The following is a 17,428-nucleotide window of genomic DNA, read 5'->3' as shown; positions in this document are numbered from 1 at the left end:
GAAGAGATTCAAGGGAATTGAAAACAAATGACATTTTTTGCAGAACATAACTGAAAACGGGAACAAAGTTCCTTCGATTGTTCCAGAGTGAAACTTTATTTTTAAATGCCGGTAACCATTAATAATGTTATTTTGTTTAGAATTTTTTCCCTGAAACCAAAGAACAAAGGGTTTATCAGTAAATGTCTTGTTGTCTGAAAAAAATTGGCTTTTCTCTTTTAAATTGTAGTTTTGAATGAGTCTCCCCCATGGACTCCTTTCCAAAATGGTAACTGGTTAGAACAAAATAAAAGAGCAGTTAAAAACATTCTTTTGAAAATGACAGATTCTGTGCAAAGGGTGAGTGATATACCAGTTGAGTGTTGCCAGATCTCAAGCGACCTGGTTTTGGAAAACAAGCCCAAAGTTAGCAACTTGCCTCAATAAATAAAATAAGCAATACATTGTTTTACCAATAGGGGGGGATCAGTGATCCTGACAAGCATGGTGTAGTAGCCCATGTCAAATAATGTCTTATCAGTAAACGTATCCTTAATATTAAAATATATCCAAAAATAATTCAAATATTTCTGATATACAACTGACCGTCTAAAATCAGTTAATAAATATCTGCATTTATATGTAGTAATTATATATAGCTGTCAAAAAGATCTTCAGCATGTCATGGAAACTTGCAAAGAAATGAGTGATGCAGCACTTAGCCTCAGACTCAAGGCAAATGCTTACTATACTCTATCGGGTGCATTTAGTCTTTTTGCTAAAACCCGGCAGTCTGGAGTTAGACATGACTCATGCAATTTGCAAATCCTGCAAAACTAAAGTGAAGTTATGCAGTAACTCTACAAACCTCCATCTACACATGTCAAGATAAAACCCCAAATATGTGCTTCTTTAATCTCAAGAGAGGTGTGGAAAATGCCAAAGAGCTTCAGGGGAGGTGTCGCAGATTTCATTTAAAAGCTATATTCATTTAAAAAAAGTTATATTAAATATTAAGAAAACACAGTTAGTGCAGGACATGTCTTTTCACAGCATATTTTGCAGAGACTGTATTCATGAATTGAACTTAAAATACTGACTTCATGAGTTCTAGTAAATTTACCAAGTACAGTTTTATGTTATACTTGTTATAAAACATTTCTTGTCTTATAAATACAAGCGCATTGTGTACAAATGCATTGTGTTTGACTTAAACACGTTGTTTAAACCTAGAGGTTTTGCCTTTCTGTTGCACACTTTATTGTTTAGAAACAGTATTTGTTTTGGAATCAGAATATTTCATATTATAGTTCCCCAAAGGAACACAAAACACAAAACACTTTTAAAGCAGAAAGAAAAGGCCATTAAAAGTCATTTGATTTCTGATTTATTTATCTATATGAACCTTATAGTGTTTTGAATATATATATATTTATTGGTTTGTTCCCAATCAAAATAGTTTGGATCACTTCAGAAGACATTATTTCATTCACTGGAGTCGTATGGATTACATTTAGGTTTCCTTTGTGATATTTGGTCCTTCAGATTTCTGGCCACCCATCACTTGTATTGTATGGTAGAGTTAGATATTTTTTTATTCTGTTACAAATTACAATTCTTGTGCCAAGCAGAAATTTTTAAAATTGTACCACCATGATGTTCTATTGCACTTATTTTTGTCAAAAGTATTTATTATAAGCTTGGAGCAATGTTATAATGCATAATCCAGAAGTATTTGTCATGAGTCATTCTGCAGATTCTGTCTGACACTAATTTCATAAATAGTTGAGCTGTAAAAAGGCTTATCAAACTGTTAAATGCTGTAAACTATAATATTTATAATCTAACATTCAGAGTATTCATGCGCATTGGTGGGTAAATATGTTAAATATTTACCCGGCACTGTCGACAAAAAATGAGTCAAGACACAAAGACGCGTGCTTAAGGAAAAACGCCTGATTATATTTTGAAGAACAGACGAAAGAAATGCAGATGATACGCCTGTCTGTTTTTATTTTTTCCCAGAATTTAATTTGTGCTTTGGCACCCACACGCGCAGTGCAACGGTCTCGCGGAACAGGCGTAAATGGCGAGTTCTCTGTCAGTCATCTGGGAGCAGTGTTGGTTATGAGAACACTGCACAAGATCTCAGGATGCATATGCAAATAACATGCAACAATACTGAGACTACAGGTGAACGGTCATGTGTGTCAAACTTCAGTACAGCCCCAGAAACTGATTTTGAACAAATACTCTTTAGCCTTAAAATGATATCTTGTACATATTTATTTGTTGAATACAAATGCACATAATCCAGCCTCATACTTGGGTTCCTTTGCACTAACTAGTCGCCTAGCTCAGACAATGCACTGACTGGCCGATTGGTAGTTTTAAATTGATAGTTTAGCACATCCTATCTTTAACCTGCAAATGATATATTACAGAGTGAAAACAATTATCATTTCAGACACAACTGTTCCTCAATAGATATTATTTCTGAGAAAAGGGAGTTGTTTTTTTAAATCTTTTTATGAAGTTTTTATAATCAACACATTTCTTAGAATCAGCTAAAAATCTTGTTATAATATCGAATTGGGAAGTCTGTGGCAATTCCCAGCCCTAATGTATGGCTCTACAGGACTGAGATATTCTTCTAAAAATCTTCATTTGTGTTCTGTAGAAGAAAGAAAGTCAAACACATCTGGGATGACATGAGGGTGAGTAAATGATGAGAGAATTGAAATTTTTGGTTAACCTGCATTGCAATACTTATCATATCGTGACATTGTTGGTTACTCACAGCCCTGATCTCTACCTCCAAGAAACAACAAAGACACACTCTCTCAAAGCACAGCTTTCTTAAAAAACAAATCACCAATAATTGTTACACTGTTGTTTCTAATTTAAAACTTTGAGCTGCAACACTTCTCCTGTTCCAGTCTCCTCATGATGAATCACTTGTTTTCTTCAATCATTTTAGATGAAACTACTTTAGCTAAATAAGTAAATGTTACTTTCATAAAATGGCCCTTTTTTTTTTACTTAATTTAACAAATTCTTTTGTTGGCAGTGATCTTGAGTGCTGGTCTTTGAGGAACAGGCTACATCTTGACAGGAATGACACTACTGCCTATCTAGAAAAATGTATCACAGTTTGTCAAAGTGCAATAAAACGTTTAACCTGGAAAAGGATAGATTATGAATTACAAACAGGCTCATTCAAGACAACAACCATTTAATAACACAACTTATTTGGTTTGGTTTCTTTGGCTGTTCAAATCAACGCAGCTGCGCGGCCTCATCAGCACTGTGTTGATGTCAAAGGATCATGTCTCGAGCAATTCTTGCTCACCTGTGGATGAAGTTCTTCTTCTCCAGGTACTCCATCGCAGAGGAGATCTGTGTGGCCATATACAGCAGCACAACAGCGTTGACTTCCTCACGGTTACATTCACGCAGGTAATCCAGCAGGTTTCCATGGGTCATGAACTCTGTGATGATATAAAAGGGAGGTTCTCGAGTGCAGACACCTAGACAGAGATACACGGAACACGAGCAGGTTATCATGACTAATAAACACCATTGTACACTGTGGTGATGTTTACATATACAGTAGCCATGCACACTATATTCTGTGACATTTTTCACAACAAATTGGACAATTTTGGACAATTTACACTTCTGTTCCTGGTCAAAAATGACCGGCCATTGGAAATGAATGGATTAGACTACAAAACACAGACATATTAATTTAATAAATTGGGTTCAGGAGCATCACAATCCTTTAGATGAGCGCATATGTGGATGGGTGTTTGCACACACATCGTGTGTTGATTGTCCATTTGTGCATCGTCATATACACTCATACAATATTTTAAGATCTGTTGTGTTTGTGCTCGTCTGAATCGGCACGGTCTGCTGTAAGTTACGGTATGTCATTGTTTATGTTATATGTATGCTTCAGGAAGTAATAATGAAAAACGTGACAAAAAAACGCTCCTGTTTATTATATTTATGTGTGTCAGGGGGGATTTCATACACCAATACTGAGACCTTTCCAACAATATAAAACACATGACTATCTCATCTTCTTTATGGTTTTACCAATTCTGAATATAATTGTTGTGATAACACATTTGCAAATGATGAGAATGAGATTTTTAACTAACTAATGGGTTTATCAGAGTAAATTACACCACTTCCTTTGCCCGAGGAAATGAGGATTCTCTCTTTATAGTGAAACATGATATAAATGTGCTTTGATCCTGAAGAAACCGCTGCATTAAACATTTCTTTGCCTTATTGCACATTGTGGATGTACCATCCCATGACATGCTGTAGACTTTATCAATAACTACTTATTATTACTACAGCATGTACAGTTAATCCATATTGGACATATTTAATGTTAAGAATGCATTTATTAAAAATACATTATTTTAATGTATATAGGCTGCTGTATACAATGCTAATGATTTCTATGCTGATCACTCCCTCACAAGGAAAAAAATGGATCACGTTGCTTATTTTGGGCTTTTTTCTAGATCAGGTCGCTTGTTTCATTTGTAAGATCAAACTCCAACCCACCCTTAGCATGGAGTTTTTAAAAAGAATGTCATTTTATTTCATTCTAAATTATAAATGGTAAATGGCCTGCACTTATTTAGCGCTTTTTTTAACCTTAGAGTTTACCAAAGCCCTTTACACTGTGTTCCAATCACCCATTCACACACACTCATACACCAATGGCGGCAGAGCTGCCATGCAAGGTGCTAGCCTGCCATTGGGAGCAACTTGAGGTTCAGTGTCTTGCCCAAGGACACTTCGGCATGTGGAGTGGTGCGGGCTAGGAATCGAACCGCCAACCCTGTGATTGGCAGCTGACCTGCTCTTTCACCTGAGCCACAGCCGCCCCAGGACCTAAACGGTTCTAACCGGTTACCATTTGGAAAGAAGATCATGGATAGCCAAAGCCTGAATGAAAAAATACTGTTTCTTGAAAAATAAATAAATGTATCCCTAATTAATAGCAGATATTCAACAAATAATCTGGCTAAATCCACAAAACCATCAGAGTCCTCACAAACAAACAGAGACCTACAGATGCATAATAATGGGAACATTGCTCACAGCAAGTGATTTGTCTGATAGTAATTTAAACTGATTTGGGGTGAATTTGTTATAAACATGCTGCTTTCAATGCAATTAATTCAGAGATGCTTTTGATAAACGGGTCTTTGTACATTCTGACAACAATCGTTTTAGCTTAACGCTTTATTAAAACGTGAACTCACCTAACAGCTGCACCAGGTTTGGGTGTTTAATCTCTTTCATGACTGCAGCTTCTTTTAAAAACTCCTCCACTTCCATCGTGTCTTCCTACAAAAGACAAAAAAAACAAAACAATAAAACAGCAATTCCCAACATCACTGTTTGACACTTTTATGCTCTAAATCATTGCTTCCCAACTGGTGGGTTGCAACCCACAAAATATGTTGCAGGGCTGTTCTGACAGGGTCACAGACAGCGTGAAATAATCAATCATAAATGCACATTTTATAATGTAGCTAATATATACACTCACCTAAAGGATTATTAGGAACACCATACTAATACTGTGTTTGACCCCCTTTCGCCTTCAGAACTGCCTTAATTCTACGTGGCATTGATTCAACAAGGTGCTGAAAGCATTCTTTAGAAATGTTGGCCCATATTGATAGGATAGCATCTTGCAGTTGATGGAGATTTGTGGGATGCACATCCAGGGCACGAAGCTCCCATTCCACCACATCCCAAAGATGCTCTACTGGGTTGAGATCTGGTGACTGTGGGGGCCATTTTAGTACAGTGAACTCTTTGTCATGTTCAAGAAACCAATTTGAAATGATTCGAGCTTTGTGACATGGTGCATTATCCTGCTGGAAGTAGCCATCAGAGGATGGGTACATGGTGGCCACAAAGGGATGGACATGGTCAGAAACAATGCTCAGGTAGGCCGTGGCATTTAAACTAAGGGGCCTAAAGTGTGCCAAGAAAACATCCCCCACACCATTACACCACCACCACCAGCCTGCACAGTGGTAACAAGGCATGATGGATCCATGTTCTCATTCTGTTTACGCCAAATTCTGACTCTACCATCTGAATGTCTCAACAGAAATCGAGACTCATCAGACCAGGCAACATTTTTCCAGTCTTCAACTGTCCAATTTTGGTGAGCTCTTGCAAATTGTAGCCTCTTTTTCCTATTTGTAGTGGAGATGAGTGGTACCGGTGGGGTCTTCTGCTGTTGTAGCCCATCAGCCTCAAGCTTGTGCGTGTTGTGGCTTCACAAATGCTTTGCTGCATACCTTGGTTGTAACGAGTGGTTATTTCAGGCAAAGTTGCTCTTCTATCAGCTTGAATCAGTCGGCCCATTCTCCTCTGACCTCTAGCATCAACAAGGCATTTTCAGCCACAGGACTGCCGCGATACTGGATGTTTTTCCTTTTCACACCATTCTTTGTAAACCCTAGAAATGGTTGTGTGTGAAAATCCTAGTAACTGAGCAGATTGTGAAATACTCAGACCGCCCGTCTGGCACCAACAACCATGCCACACTCAAAATTGCTTAAATCACCTTTCTTTCCCATTCTGACATTCAGTTTGGAGTTCAGGAGATTGTCTTGACCAGGACCACACCCCTAAATGCATTGAAGCAACTGCCATGTGATTGGTTGATTAGATAATTGCATTAATGAGAAATTGAACAGGTGCTCCTAATAATCCTTTAGGTGAGTGTAAATGTAACTTAAGAGAGCAAAATAAACCAACGTATCAATGGGAGAAATGCTTTCCATATCTTTTATTGTCACAAGACAATGCATCCAATCAAACTCTCCTGTAATTTGGCACAAATTAATCTGTTTCTTGGTAAAAGCTCATTGAATTAGATGGATGTGAACATGGACAGGTTGTGTGACATGCCTTTATCCTAAAAACCATCAACAAAACTACATAAGAATACATTACATACAGATACTTGGTTTAGGCACTGTGTATGTCACCACTTGATATCCAGTTGAGAAGCACCGCTCTGACGACCCAGTCGGTTTCTCACACTGACCTTTAGTGTTTTCACAGCAACAGTCAGGCTGTATTTCTTCCACACGCCCTCGTACACCTCACCGTACTGCCCTCCACCCAGCTTGTGTTTCATGGTGATATCGGTCCGCTCCATCTCCCACTTGTCATAGTTGGGCGAGACGCCATAGATGGTAGGCTTGTTGCGTTTGGGTGCTGGATAATGCAGTGTTGTGATAAGACCATCTGCTACGGTGGAATGATGATGAACCAGCTCCGCCAGCGTGTTGAAACGGCTCTCAGACGACACGTACAGCTGCAGAGGATGAGATGTGTGAAGTTGAGAGAGCGCAACACTGGCCTACAGGTTCTCAAAACTGCTCTAACTGTTCTTATGATTTAATTTTTACCCATGGGATCACTTTTTTGCTGCCCCATGTAAAATGCAATGGCACTTCAGTGCTTACTCCTGCTCTGTTCAGCCTCAGTTGCGGTCACGTTTTGTCATTTGTAAAGTAGTTTTATTGTTTAGAACTGCAAATATAAAGCAACTTCTTGGAAATCTGCCATATTAGAGTATCTATTGTTTTATGATATTTTTTTTTACAGTCTTGTAGACTCAGAAAGTCCAAAAAGGACATAAAGGCAGTATAAAAGTAATCCATACGGCTCCATTGGTTTAATCCATGTGTTCAGAAGTGATATGATATGTGTGGGTGAGAAACACCTCAATATTCAAGTACTTTTTTTAAAAATAAATCTCCACATTTGACCAGCTACAATCAGTAGGTGGCTGAATTTGAAAGTGGAGATTTATACTAAAAAAGAAACATTAGTCTTTTCTGCACACACCATGATAGTGTGTTGAATTACAACATGAAAAAAAGCACTGTTGATCTTGTGTCATCCCAACCTACAGTTGCCGGGAAAACGCGAAGACCCATTCAGCTGACATCACACTATCAACAGAGAAGCGGAATGTTCATTTTAAATGTTTAATTAAACGGTACAGTACATCTGCATTGAAAATTGAACTTTAAAATGCATGTAAATGTACTGACTGAAGCCAGTAACTGAGGGCCATTCAGTCCACTGATGCATTAAAGCTAAAGTGTGTCATTTCTGAGCCACCATTCAGAATTCCAAAGATTAAAATTGTTCTCAGACAGTTTCTGAACATGCCCTCTGGCTAATGATGACTGAACAAACAGAAAGCCCCGCCCCAACTCACACCATTGGTCGAGTCAATGTTGTAGTGTTGGGCTGGACGGGAGGCTAAAAAAAACTTTCATAGTGCCATAGAGATAGTGTTTACAGTTTTCCAGAAAATTCACCAACGAATGGCTTTCTTTCAGCAGTCTCGGCGTTTTAGCTGGTAGGAGAGAAAGTATTTTAAAACAGAAAAAAATCCCTACAGTTCTGAGTCTTTCCTGATGGTTTACAACGCTGATCCCACAAGGGGATGTTTGTCTTCACCTCATGTTAAGACTGTTAAGCGGTTGAGGAACGTCAGACATGTGAGGAATGACTGCTGCGCTATCAGAGCTCTCACACACACACACATATACACAAACACACACACACACTAATTTATCTGCTGGACTCTCAGCACTCTGTGTGTGTGTGTGTGTGTGTGTGTGTGTGTGTGTGTGTGTGTGTGTGTGTGTGTGTGTGTGTTTAGTTGGCTGACAGAGATGAGGTTTAGTTCAAATTGTGAGGATGACCTGTAATAGTTTTGAAAGCATTAGTTAAAATGAGTCAAATATTATAAACTAATCACCACATGCCTTAATTTTCCATCAAAAGTGTGTTGATGAATGTATAGCTGTGATGGAGTTACATTATACAAGTATGATTGCCAGCTATAATTTTTTTAGCCAAATATATTTTCTGACACACATAAATGTGTGTGTGACGATGTTAGACAACGTTTTAAATGGCAAAATTGAAGAAAAAAAGAGAAACTACACTGCTATTCAGCACTGTGCCAATCCCAGAGATCAACCACAAATGACATTTTATAATAGATTAACATATTAAGTATTTCACAAAAAACATTAGGTGTTTAGTTTAGAAAGTCTTCAAAATAGTTGACTTTGGCTTAGTGAGCAGTTTGGGTTGCGTAAAATGAGCCTCAAAACATTACACTTTGAATTCTAACTATTATTACCTACATTTATTTTTTAAAGTTGACTGTATAATTGAAAGTGGCTGTACAATTCGCACACTGTGTAAATGTGAACCAGCAAAGTATTATTTGCAGCAGTGTCCAGTAAACTGTACAGAATCTTTAGGCACATCCCCATTCACTTTCATTTATTTTTAAGGTGTCAATGACTAAATTCATAGTTTGACACCACCACCACTGGAGTGGTTGTGGTGTAGTGGGCTAAAGCACATAACTGTTAATTAGAAGGTTGCTGGTTTGATCCCCACAGTCACCACCATTGTGTCCTTGAGCAAGGCACTTAACTCCAGAATGCCCCGGGAGGATTGTCTCAGTAATAAGTGCACTGTAAGTCACTTTGGATAAACGCGTCTGCCAAATGCATAAATGTAAATGTTAATGATTCAAGATCTGGTTCCAAAATGGTGGCACAATATGGTGTCAAAGAGGTGCCCTGCTTTGTGACTGACAGGCTGATCAGTCCAATAGGCATTTCTAAACCAGTGTTTCCCAACCTTTTTTCTGCCATTTTTTGAATTTTATATTTTTCCACGGCACACCTGACAATCTTTCACAGCGCACTAGTGTGCTGCGGTACAGTGGTTGGGAAACAATGTTTTAAGCAACAGTGTAGGGACGTAATTCTTTGCCGAGTTAAGACAATCATTCTGTGTAAAGATTCTGATCTGACCTGCCAGCAGAAATAGACTAAACAGGTATAATGCGCCAGTATGAGGCGGCACTGCGGATGTCATTCTGTGTCAATGAAATGCAGCATCTGAGCGAATTAAACTTTGTTGTTGTTTATCAGCACATCTTATCTGTATCTGTAATGTTTTGTCCTAACTATTAAAATACTGATAATTCATATTTGTGGATCATTCCAGAATAATTTTAAAACAATTTACTATGTATGGGTGAATCACTTTTTACCCCACCCAAAGGAATTTGAAAGCAAGCAGATGCTTTTATCCAAAGTAGCTTTAAATTGACCTAAGACGGGGAGCATCATGCTGCAGTAATCTGAGGTCCACAATGTTGATGGGTCATTACAGAACTCTCTTCTGGAAAATATTCCAAATTTGCATTTACACATCGTGAACACACAAGTGTTTGCCAAAATGAAAATGCAAAATGAATTTGCAATTGAACTTTCAGTGTCTTTCGAGTGACAGCCGAGCGATATTGAAACAGTAATTGCATTTGCACTGCTTAACAGGGACACCTGCCAATAAGCCATGGGGGCGGGACTGGGTTTACAGTGGGCCGTGTTTTAAACCGGAATCAACCTGCAGGCTCAACTGTCAAGTCATTTTTATTTGGATAGAGCTTCTCACAAAACACATTGTTTTAAAGCGCCTTTACAGAAAATGATGCTGTAATGTCTCAAAGAAATTGTCAATGTAAAGTCACGATGTAACGTGTGGTTTCAGCAGTGATGCTGTGGTGGAATCTCACCTTGCCATCCGAGGCGGTGTTGATGCGGTAGTGGTAGACTCGGCCCTCGTAGCGCAGCGATATGGACCGTTGTCCCGGGCTGCTCTCGCTCTCTCTCACTAGGAAGCTGCCGTTGATGCCGCTGCTCAGCAAGTATTCTGCGGCATTCCGCGACACAGGTCCATGATACCAGCTGTGCTTCTCCAGGCTGTTGACGGGCGTGATGTAGTTGCTGGGCACCCAGCCCTGCCCGTTCTTCGTCTGAGCTTCACACCACTCGCCATTATGATTATATCCCAGAACTCTCAGCTTCTCCCCTAAAGAACACAGCCATATTACACACTGTTAAACAAACACTCAACACTAGAGGTCGATGATATATCAGTTTTACCAGTTGCTTTTCTTTGGACTGTGTATATTTAACACTGATTTTTGCAGATAGTTTATTATTATGTTTCCTCTGTGGCTGGTACTGTAGGATTTTACAGATAGAACGGCTTGATTCTACAGTACAGCAACCTCTAGAGGTGAAATAAAAACAATCAAGGGGGCTGTATCTAAATGCAATTCATGCAACTGATAATAAGTGATATTCAGGGGTCACAACGTAGACTAATTATACAGTAGTCTAAATGGGCACTAAGTTACAATTCAAGCATTACTAAATATTAGAGTGTTGCACCATTAAACTACAAACTAATTAATTACAGAAACATCCAACCAGGAGTAATAGTTGGAATAAAAATATCCAAATGATAAAATGACATCAATGAGCTCATGTGGCATGAAAGACTTCAATCCTTCAAACATGCATGATAATGTTGACATATCCACTTGTTTATATTTCTGAGAGCATTATGTCAAAAACTGACTTCTTAGTGGCTCTTCAGCATTAAACCGGTCTAAATGGTGTATTTCACTGTGTGCGTCGGCCAGGTCACTGGTATGCCAAGTGTAACGTTGCTGCTGGCACTGGCATTGATGAAGAAAGAACCCAAGTGCAATTTATTAATAAATGTGAAAACCCTAACTACACATGCTAATAAAACATAAACATTAACATGAATTTGAAATAGCATGACCTGACAAGGCATGAACAGCGTACCAAACACATTCAATACTTGACAAAGTACAATGACAAACATGAGGGTTTAAATACATGGACATGGGAGAACATAAACCAATGAACAAACAGAACTCTAAACAAGATAATCAACCAATAAACCAATGAAAACAAGAAACATGAGCATGGAGGGAAAGCAGGACATCAAATGATCAGGATACAGGAACTAAACTTTTCAAAAATAGACATGACACCAATTTGCAACACAAACCATTTATATAGGATAGGCATGTGCCAGGGTGGTCAACTAATAGACTAGTCATCCAACAAGTGACTAGTCGATTATTTAGTCATAGTGGTTTTAATGGGACACTTAATTCTCTAATTAATTGAGAGACGCAACTTCTCGGACAGCGTTTTTGAGTGATGATAGTTTGCGGTGCTTAAAAGTGAATAACAGCACAATAAAACCTTAATGATTTGAATTTAGTCCATTTATGCACCACTGCAGTTTCAGCCATCAACAATACATTTCAAGATCTGCTGTGAGTAATGTTCCTGTATTTGTGAGGTGCTGCGGAGAGAGATTCAACTCTTTTACTGATTTTGTCTGTCAATGCTTCATCATTTTCCATTCAGGATGCACGTAAGCGGTTTTGTTGCTCTGTATTTGACCCTTTTTATTTAGTTGCTTTGATAATTTTGTGCAATAAGATGTTACAATTAATTAGCCAATTTATTTGTGGAATATCTGTTAATAACCATGTTAAAGTGCTGCACTTAGCGTCCATATATCCCTCTGAAACGTGTCTGAACGGAGTTGTGTGAATATAATGGAAGCTAATTATACATTATTATCCTAAACGCAGACTGGTCGACTTTTCAATCAAACAACTGACTCACAAGTCGATTATGAAAATGGGTAATTATGCACATCCCTAACATAGAATTTAAAATGAATAAATGTAAATGTTTCAAGTCTGTTGTATTGGATTGTTTTTATTAGTTATTTATTCATTATTAGTTATTTATTGACCCTTATTCATTTTTAACCCTTTTTTTATTGTCCACCAGGCAAAAATCGTTTGATATGAGGAATGTGTGGTTTTGTTCATAAACTTTGAGCAAAAGTAATAGTGACACGTCACTTAAAAAAAAACACCACTTACAGGTGAAACTCGAAAAATTAGAATATCGTGCAAAAGTTCATTAATTTCAGTAATTCAACTTAATTAAGTGTTTAGCTGATTAGAGTGTGACACTTTGAGCCTACAATACTGAACCTTTTCACAATATTCTAATTTTCTGAGATTCTGAATTTGGGGTTTTCATAAGCTGTAAGCCATAATCATCAAAATTATATCAAATAAAGGCTTGAAATATCTTACTTTGCTTGTAATGAGTCTATATAATATATTAGTTTCACCTTTTAAGTTGAAATACTGAAATTAATGAACTTTTGCACGATATTCTAATTTTTCGAGTTTCACCTGTATAATAGATTATTAAAAAGCTTAATCAAAGAGAGGTAAAATAGATAAATATTATCTTTCCAGTGATTCTCTCTCACTGTTATTGTGTAATTGCTGATCAAATGTCAAACTTGTTATGAATAGTCTGATCAATTGGATTGCCTCCATCAAGTCAACAACACAAATGTCCCTTTCATTTGAAAGAATTTGAGTAATAATTGTTGACAATTGACTATTACTACATGGTAATAGTAATACATGAAAACTTTTTGGCTTGAATTTCCATCAAAAGTGTCTGTGTGATGAAATATGTGATGTCATGCTGAAATGTTTATTAGCGTGTGTGAAGTGTACAGATGATAAATATGAACGTCTCTCTCACCTTTGGTGATGCTCAGTGTGTTGTCACCGCTCGCCACAAAGTCATAGAGTGCTACGAACAGGTTGGGGTCATTCTCACTGGGTCCTGACAGCAGATTCTCTTTGGAGTTCCAGCGCCCGGCTTCAGACAGACCAGACGGCTCGAAATCTGGCCGCTGAAGAGCTTCTGTGAAGAAACGAGAGAAAGGTTAAAGGTCAACACGTGATGCTGAACATGAACACATATGAGCTACAGAAGGAAGCTGCAGAACTTATTCAGGAAAGGTATTTTAATTAGTCATATTACACAATCACAGAGTGTGATTCCAGAGCTCATTTCTAGAACATCCTCACGTAATATGAAGACTAGCTCATGGAAAAGTCTTGATGGGTAGGCCTGTCACGATAGCTACTTTTGTTGGACGATATATTGTCCCAGAAATAATTGTGATAAATGATATTATTGTCATTTTAAGACCATTTTATGCAAGAACACCCTTTTAAAGAGCAATGAACTTTTAATTCTTAAGAATATTCAGACATTGGAATCGGAATGTCAAAAAAAAGCAGAAAGGCCCCTCTCCATCTCCAACTGCGGTTTTTGCTCCCAGCTCGGAAAACAGTGCAGAAAGACGGTAAATCATTACACACCCTAAAGCCTGTATGAATTTCTCTCTTCTGAGGAACACAAAATTAGATTTTTGGCAGAATGTTAGTCAAGGTCACCATTCACTGTCACTGCATCTTTTTATTTCTATCAAATAAAAGTTGATTGAGACTGAAACTAATATTCTCCCGAACATCTCATTTTGAGTTCCACTGAAGAAAATCTGACGGGTTTGGAACAACATGAAAGTGAGTAATGATGACAGAATTTTACAGTAAGGTTAATTAACATTAGATTATGCATTAGCTATGATGAACTAACAATGAACAATATTTTAAAGCATTTATCAAACTTAATGTTAGTTACTAAAGAAATACATTTGTTCATTGTTCGTTCATAGTGCATGAACTAATGTTTACAGATACAACTTTTTATTTTAATGTATGAAAATGTGTTAATATACTGCATGTTGGAATTAACATTAATCAGGATTAATAAAGGATATAAAAGTGGTGTTTATTGTTAGTTCATGCGAACTGATGTAGTTAACAAACGTTAATAAATGAAACCTTTTTGTAAAGTGTTCCCAAATTTTCAAATCCGAGTAAATCATCTCTTTGAGAGTACAAGTCAGTTGCATTAAATACATCTGTTTAATATTAACAAAATGCATTGAAAATGTGATCAGATAAAATCCTAAGAGAACCTCTCTGCTAAATATGTTATGATTTTAGCTCACCTTCTAACCAACACTTTATTTTAAGAAAAGAATGTTGTTGCAAAATGTTTAAGAACAAAGAAAACGCTTGTAACGATGGCATAATTAGATGGCCTATGAAACAAATATGTGATCATTAAGTTCACTGTTGGGGATGATTTAGCATATTTTGCATTTGTCAAGTCAGAGCTTAGAATTCTGAGTTTACAACTTATAATTATGATTTCTATGAAGAGGTTAACGCTTTTTCTATTTTTTTTTTTTACAGTGCTTTCAGAATAGAGCACTGCTGGTGTTCCGGAAGTATTTTCTCCATTCATTTCTTCCACAGACATCATGAAATCCTTCATAAAACAGTTATGCGGCATGAACCGAACCAACCAGCTCCAGGGAGAATCCCAACACCCCAAACTTTGTTTTGAAGTTACTCTATATTATATTACAAGGCTGTATACTTGCCTTCTTTCATGAGGGCACGTACTACATTCCCATGAAGCATTGCGAATTATGTTATTGAATGAAAGATTTTATTGAATTAAAATACTGCTAAATATTCCAATATGTGCTAAAGTAGTTTAAAGGTGAAGAGACACCGACTGATTGCATCATTCACAGTGCGTCATGGGAGTGGGCGGTCGTTCGAGGCATGTTTCGCGGGCTTCGTTGGCTGCGGTTCTCTGATTGGTGAAGCTTTCTCTGCTGGACCATGGGTAATGTAGTCATTTACCATGAATTCCGCTATCAAACACAATTTTTAAACAATGAGGTTGAAATAACGCAGATGGATCGCTTCAACTGAAGCATATACCATTGATGAACAACCTTGCAGCTCATGGTTGGTCTGTTTTGAAATGTTTATTAGCTATCATTGAAATCAGTTTGTCTAGGTGATGATTGAATGGGATTGTTGTGCTCTATTATGGTAATTCCGACATGATGTAAACTCATCATAATAGAGTAGTGTTCGGCTGGTCATGTGATCCTAACATGGTAGCACCCATAAGGGGACCCTGTCCATGTAGAATAAAACTTTTATAAGGTTTCAGTAAAATGTAATTTTTTCCCCTTAATGAAGAAAAAATACTGTCTGCACCCTTAAAGTTATATCAAATTGTAATACCATCATTCATGGTTTCGCTTATTTTTCTCTATGTGAGTAAAAGTCGTACATTTTAAAATCGCACGATTTTGCCATATCATACTATTATTATGACCTGCATGAGTGTCGGATTCTGCACTAGTTTTAAGTCTCTAATCAAATGCAATACTGACATTGATCATGTAAACTCTTTGATTTTCTGTCTTCCGTTGAATATTCTCAGATCATGCTGGAGAACATGATCATCATCATTCATGTCAGCTCGTGCAGTGCCATCATTAGAGCAAAAGATACACGTAGCAAGAACAACAAACATCAAATTCATGAACATTTTTCAACTCAACCTCAAATTGTTATGCTGATAATATAACATGTTATTAAAAGAATATTGTCAAACCAAACAAAAGTAAAATATGGAGTGCCACAGGGATCAGTTTTAGGGCCTCTACTTTTCTCCTTGTATATGCTTCCCCTGGGAGATATTATCAGGAATCATGGAATAAGTTTCCACTGCTATGCCGACGTTACACAACTTTATATTTCTTCAAAACCTGATGAGATTTCACAATTCTCGAAATTAGCAGCGTGTATCAATGAAATAAAAGATTGGATGGCCAGAAATTTCCTTCTACTCAATTCTGACAAAACAGAGGTACTATATTCCATCACGTTCATTATTGTCACAAAATTCTGGCCTGTTAATAGTTCCTAGAATATCAACATCCACAAAAGGAGGTAGATCCTTTTCATATTTGGCTCCTAAACTATGGAATAGTCTCCCTAACACTGTTCGGGACTCGGACACACTCACTCAGTTTAAGTCTAGACTAAAGAATCATCTATTTAGCCAGGCATACACCTAATTTATCCTCCAACCCACAATTAGGCTGCTTTAGTTGGGTCTGCCGGAACCAGAAACCAGAAACATTGATCATGATTTAGAACTCTGCAATAAATCGAATGGCATCTATGCTTATATTATTTTATTTGTTTCCCTGTCTCAACCTCGGGACTCCTATCCTGAGGTCACCAGAACCGGCTGCATAGACTATCAATTGCCAACAAAAGCCTTCATCAGCCAATTAACAAGGACAATTGCATCTATGTGAACTTCTGCAGTTAATCCAGGATGAACTTCAAAGACATTGGTCAATTAATCTTACAGTTCAAACAAAATCGATGTTTAATCACTGACCCTTAACACTTACTTAGTTTATTCATTTTAAACCATGATTTTAACTATACATAAGTAATATTTACATTACATTCAAAATGTTAGCCAGAGGGGAACTGGCCCCCACAGTGAGTCTGGTTTCTCCCAAGGTTATTTTTCTCCATTAATCTACATCTTATGGAGTTTTGTGTTCCTTGCCACAGTCGCCTACAGCTTGCTCACTGGGGTTATCAATACAATTATTATTTAATTACTTATTTTTAAACATGATTAACAATCGTATTTAATCT

At 37.4% G+C, this 17,428-nt stretch overlaps 1 protein-coding gene across 3 annotated transcripts in view; it reads right to left on the bottom strand.

Moving 5' to 3' along the window:
* LOC127643156 (tyrosine-protein kinase ABL1-like) overlaps nt 1-17,428 on the bottom strand; it is a 52,960-nt gene that overhangs the window by 4,349 nt on the left and 31,183 nt on the right. For all 3 annotated transcript variants that reach the window (XM_052125752.1, XM_052125751.1, XM_052125753.1), the window contains 5 exons: nt 13,563-13,727; nt 10,667-10,962; nt 7,085-7,357; nt 5,274-5,358; nt 3,332-3,509 (listed from right to left, as the gene is read on the bottom strand). In XM_052125752.1, the coding sequence (XP_051981712.1) occupies nt 3,332-3,509; nt 5,274-5,358; nt 7,085-7,357; nt 10,667-10,962; nt 13,563-13,727 (997 nt within the window). The remainder of the gene's footprint in view (nt 1-3,331; nt 3,510-5,273; nt 5,359-7,084; nt 7,358-10,666; nt 10,963-13,562; nt 13,728-17,428) is intronic.

This window comes from Xyrauchen texanus, chromosome 4 (genome assembly GCF_025860055.1).
Source record: "Xyrauchen texanus isolate HMW12.3.18 chromosome 4, RBS_HiC_50CHRs, whole genome shotgun sequence".
Lineage (NCBI taxonomy): Eukaryota > Metazoa > Chordata > Actinopteri > Cypriniformes > Catostomidae > Xyrauchen > Xyrauchen texanus.
This window is presented reverse-complemented; position numbering and strand designations above follow the sequence as displayed.